The sequence below is a fragment of the Laccaria bicolor genome, genomic scaffold (genome assembly GCF_000143565.1).
Source record: "Laccaria bicolor S238N-H82 LACBIscaffold_176 genomic scaffold, whole genome shotgun sequence".
Taxonomy (NCBI): domain Eukaryota; kingdom Fungi; phylum Basidiomycota; class Agaricomycetes; order Agaricales; family Hydnangiaceae; genus Laccaria; species Laccaria bicolor.
Window position 1 is genome coordinate 8,140 of NW_001890035.1, and position 4,977 is coordinate 13,116.

At 43.3% G+C, this 4,977-nt stretch overlaps 3 protein-coding genes across 3 annotated transcripts; all 3 read right to left on the reverse strand.

The window, feature by feature from the left end:
• Positions 1–1,774: 1,774 nt before the first annotated feature.
• Positions 1,775–2,303, reverse strand: LACBIDRAFT_299535 (uncharacterized protein; the record flags this gene model as incomplete). Its single annotated transcript, XM_001890796.1, has 4 exons — positions 1,775–1,927; positions 1,978–2,037; positions 2,098–2,219; positions 2,276–2,303. 4 exons carry the CDS (start codon positions 2,301–2,303, stop codon positions 1,775–1,777), a joined length of 363 nt encoding a protein of 120 aa, XP_001890831.1.
• A 54-nt stretch (positions 2,304–2,357) lies between these two features.
• On the reverse strand, positions 2,358–2,573 carry LACBIDRAFT_299536 (uncharacterized protein; the record flags this gene model as incomplete). Its single annotated transcript, XM_001890797.1, has 1 exon — positions 2,358–2,573. One exon carries the CDS (start codon positions 2,571–2,573, stop codon positions 2,358–2,360), a length of 216 nt encoding a protein of 71 aa, XP_001890832.1.
• Positions 2,574–3,593: 1,020 nt separating this feature from the next.
• On the reverse strand, positions 3,594–4,077 carry LACBIDRAFT_299537 (uncharacterized protein; the record flags this gene model as incomplete). The annotated part of the gene is made up of 4 exons (XM_001890798.1): positions 3,594–3,605; positions 3,665–3,906; positions 3,962–3,983; positions 4,039–4,077. The coding sequence occupies 4 exons, from the start codon at positions 4,075–4,077 to the stop codon at positions 3,594–3,596; spliced, it is 315 nt and encodes a 104-aa protein (XP_001890833.1).
• Positions 4,078–4,977: the final 900 nt, after the last annotated feature.

The following is a 4,977-nucleotide window of genomic DNA, read 5'->3' on the forward strand; positions in this document are numbered from 1 at the left end:
GTGTCCGCTTTTTTAGACTACAAAAGTTTGTAGTGTGTGCCTTTTCATTAGAAAAGTTTGTAGTGTCCGCTTTTCAGACTACAAAAGTTTGTAGTGTCCGCTTTTTCATTAGAAAAGTTTGTAGTGTCTGCTTTTTGAGGCTACAAAAGTTTGTAGTTGACATATAGTTTATAGTGTCCTTGACTCTGTATAGGTTATGGGGATGAGGTTAAAGGATTGACATGATTTTACATATTGCCATTGCTGCAGCATTTACTTTTGACATCATGTACAAATTGTCTTTCACATCAAGAAAGGCTATTCTATGCCTTCATATTGATAGCTACTGTCCTATCTCAAACCATACTTGTAGGTTTATGGGGAACTGGCTAAAGGATTCACATGACTTTACATATTGATTGCTATTGCCACATCATCAGCTTTTCACATCATGCCCAAGTTGGCTTTCAAGCCAGAAAATGCCATTCATAGTAATATCTACTCAATACATTGTTAACTTACATCATGACCTGACTTAAGGATACTTCCAGGGACCAATCAGCTCATCCTATTGCCCTGAAAGAGCTGATATCACAGTTGACTAGGTTTGGGACAGGCAAGTAGCTATCAATGTGAAAGCAGACAGACCAAATGAAAGGGCCAGATGCCCCAATGAAATCTCCCAATGAAAAATCTAATGAAATGGTCAAGGAGTGTAATGAAATATCCTAATGAAAGCACCAAGAAGCATTCTAATGAAAATTCAATGAAATGGTAATGAAAGGGTCAAGGAGCTGAATGAAATATCCCAATGAAAATTCCAAGAAAACCTAATGAAAGTGCCAAGAAGCCTAATGAAATATCCTAATGAGAAATATAAAAAATCATAATGAAAAAGCGCAGGAGCCTAATGAAATATCCTAATGAAATTTCTATGAAATGGTAATGAAAAAGCAATGGAGCCTAATGAAATATCCTAATGAAATTTCTATGAAATGGTAATGAAAAAGCACAGGAGCCTAATGAAATATCCTAATGAAAATTCTAAGAAATGATAATGAAAAAGCGCAGGAGCCTAATGAAATATCCTAATGAAAATTCTAAGAAATGGTAATGAAAAAGCGCAGGAGCCTAATGAAATATCCTAATGAAATTTCTATGAAATGGTAATGAAAAAGCACAGGAGCCTAATGAAATATCCTAATGAAAATTCTATGAAATGGTAATGAAAAAGCACAGGAGCCTAATGAAATATCCTAATGAAAATTCTAAGAAATGATAATGAAAAAGCGCAGGAGCCTAATGAAATATCCTAATGAGAATTCTAAGAAATGGTAATGAAAAAGCGCAGGAGCCTAATGAAATATCCTAATGAGATTTCTAAGAAATGATAATGAAAAAGCGCAGGAGCCTAATGAAATATCCTAATGAAAATTCTAAGAAATGGTAATGAAAAAGCGCAGGAGCCTAATGAAATATCCTAATGACAATTCTAAGAAATGATAATGAAAAAGCGCAGGAGCCTAATGAAATATCCTAATAAAAATTCTATGAAATGGTAATGAAAAAGCGAAGCAGCCTAATGAAATATCCTAATGAAAAGTCTCAGAAATGATAATGAAAGGGCCAAAGAGCCTAATGAAATATCCCCATGATATCTCATTATCCTTGTCTATAACTTATGAAAGATTCCAGTGATAAATTGAATGAAATAGATGGGCAATCCTAATGAGATGCCTTTCATAAAACCTGTGGCATTATACACAATGGCTCTTGGACAGTTGTCATAGATTAATCATAAAAGTGGTAGCCACCAGTCGTTCATCCGAGGTGTGGGGATCGCATCATATGGCAGAATAAATGGGATGGGTCGTGTACCTTCATGAAGGAAAAGGTCACAGATGCGGTTGAGGTAGGGTAAAAGGGTCCGACGAAAAGAGAAGAAAGCCTGTTGGACAATCAATAGAGAGGAAGGGTGTCAAAGAAGCGTTTACCTACCAAGGTGCACACACATATCGACGTTGATGTTGGGTTCATACCCATATCAACGAGAATCTTCTTCCCATTAGCAGGATCGTTAATTTCTGATGCTCAACTGAACAAAGTTGAACAACCTACATCTATTCGAAAGTATGGCCTTAGCCTGGTGCGTATCCATGACGGTGTCACAGAGATGAAGATCCAAAATGCATCTTCCTCTGAAGCCAAGGGTAAAGGCTGCCCAACGATGAGCGTTAATCCTGGCGAGATAAGCGTTAGCCTCATGACGTAGAGAGGACAGGAAGTGGGAACATGCCTCTCGAATACTGAATGCCAGGGACCATGTTGATATACGTCTGCAACAAATTCAACACCGGCCCCTGCAAATGGGGTTGGTCCTAGAAGAACCGCGATCCCATATCTTTCTCAATCTCCCCAGAAGCAGGGACACCTCCCCTCGAACACGTAAGGTGTACCCAAACAAGGTAACACACGGAAGACGGAACAGCTTCTTGCAAGAGCTCCCACACCTTCTTGCTCTGACATGCCTGCGCCGGAGGCCACGTGGACATCAGCGCCATCCATTTAGATTCCCGTTGACGATGAGCGTCCATGGAGGATTCAGCGTCAGCTGCTGGACGAGGTGTTATCGCGGAAATGTTGGTGAGGGACGGCGACAATCAGGGCCCGTCTACAGTAGGGGACCGATGCACGGGCGCATCACCTCCAAACGAACAGAGACAGCAGGAATATCAGCACGCAAGAATCCATCTTGGCGTAAATCCAAGGAATGAGTCTCGCGGCCTAGAAGATTCTAGTCTTCACTCACCCTTGCAGCCTGTGACTGCGCAAAATGAGGCTGCGCAAGTTCGAACACCGTATCCTGCACCTGCAACATCTCCTGCTCTGCTGCATGGTCGATGGAAAGAGCCCAAGCTATCCTGGCGACTACGGTTCTTGCGAGGGGTTAGGAAGGGAAAGTTTTGTTAGCAAAGATGGCTGACGGCCAAGGCTTCCAGAGGGAAAGGAGGTAAATTGGAATCGGGAGCTGTGAATCGATGCTGCGTCCGTCATGTCCTGCGTCGATGAAGAAGATGGGGGAGCGGGTGAGGTGCCACCAATTTGAGTAGATTGACTTGGATTCTGGGGTGGAGACTTGAAAAACGAGGGCGCTTGTGGTGGTGGAGAAGGCGATGTTCCTGGTCCCGAAGAAGCTAAAAGCCCAAAAGCCTGGGAGGGCTTCGGAATCAGCCCACCTCTCTCTTTAACTTTCTTGGGAAAAGGAGGTTGGTTCAACATCCACCTGGACATGAGATGTCTCAATCCCCCATTCAATGGCACCAGAAGTGTTACCATGAGTCGGGGACGAAGGCAGCAGTGAGGGGAGTGTTGGAGACTGAGCAGATGGTACCATTACGGACTGTGCCAAGGGGCTACTAGGCAACTTCAACACAACTGCACCAGGACGCAATCTGCCCCCTGTGATGGTGTTCCGCAGCAGAAAGAGTGTGGGAGGGAGTCGGGGATGAAAGGGGGAAGTCTTGGTGGTGGTTTGCCATTAGGTGTTGGGGAGAGCGATGTTGAAGAGTTGTTGCGCCGGGGAAGATGTGGATTGCTTGATACCGGACAGATCATCACGACCAAACCTACAGAGCAAGTTATCGAGTTAGAATCATTCCAGGCCAAAAACGTTGGATACACATACCTTCGTTGGACAGGGGGGCACGACTTCTGGGTTCTTAGTTTTAGTTTCAGAGTTGAATCCCGAGAAACTCCTCAATCGTGGGCTTGACCCAGGTCCTTTGGGGAAGAAAATAGGTCGTGGAATGACGCCTCCGGCAGCCTTTGTTCTGTAGCTAACACGGCACCACCAGCCCCTCAGATGAGGACTCAGGAGGAAGATTCTTTGTAGAGTACGTGCATCCTGAACAAAACGTTGGTCACAGTCTGTCAATCATGGTAGGGTGCAAACTACCATTAAAGTGCTGAAACATGAGGATACCTGAGCTCCAGGGCTCCTTGTCCTAGGATTGGGCAATAACTTGAATATAACATAGTTTACAACGAGGCAGAACATACTTCTGATGTTGCTCTTGCCCAAAGCTGTATGAGCTCCATCTTTCAAACACAATCGTCGTGAGGCCTTCAAAGACCGGAAACTGGAGAGCGGTTGCGTCAAGCTGTACCAGGCATCCCCGAGCTCCATCTTTTACGAACTCACAACGTCCAGAAGGTCAATATTTGTCTTTGTTGTGCTTGAAGCTCTGGAACACCGCCACTCCGAGTCCATCACTCAGTACTCACCAATCGCGACTTGTGCGCAAAATCAAAACTCCGTGAAACATGGCTTTCGATCTAAAATACAGCACACTATTTCTATCACCCGAGAAACTCAGATACGATTCGGAAAGCAAGCACAAACTTTACGAGGTCAACCTGCCAATCGTGTTAAATTACAATCACTGTACTCAAATTTTGCACCATCCAGACTATCTGCAAAGCTTTCGACACATCCCCCACTCAAAATGGGGCCGGGCACAACTTTTTTATAAGGGTGAAACAGGATAATAAATCTGTGAGATAATCAAGTGAGATGGAGTACTCATAACTTACTACCTTTTGGCATCATCAAGGAGAAGGATCCATGGTATGAACATGCTGAATGCCCAGTAATTTTTTCCTCATGTAGAAATCCATATCTTTAACACACACTCCTTCAAATTGTGCTACTAGATTTGCCAAATGGAAGAAAATGCCACTCAGCTTCTGTCATGTGGGTGCAAAAAGGTCATTTATTCCTTGGTAAGGTTCTTCAGCCACTTCCACACACTATGTATCCTAATGCTAAAATTTTTGAAACAAGAAATGCATTAATTCTTGGGCTGAGGAAAATGACGACAATCTAACATGTGTGTCTTTCTATAGCTACAAACTATAGGTCTCACAAGTCATCGTTAGGTCCACTTTGCCGAGCTTTGGTTTTTTCGATCCACAAATCTTGGATTCTTCTGAACAAGG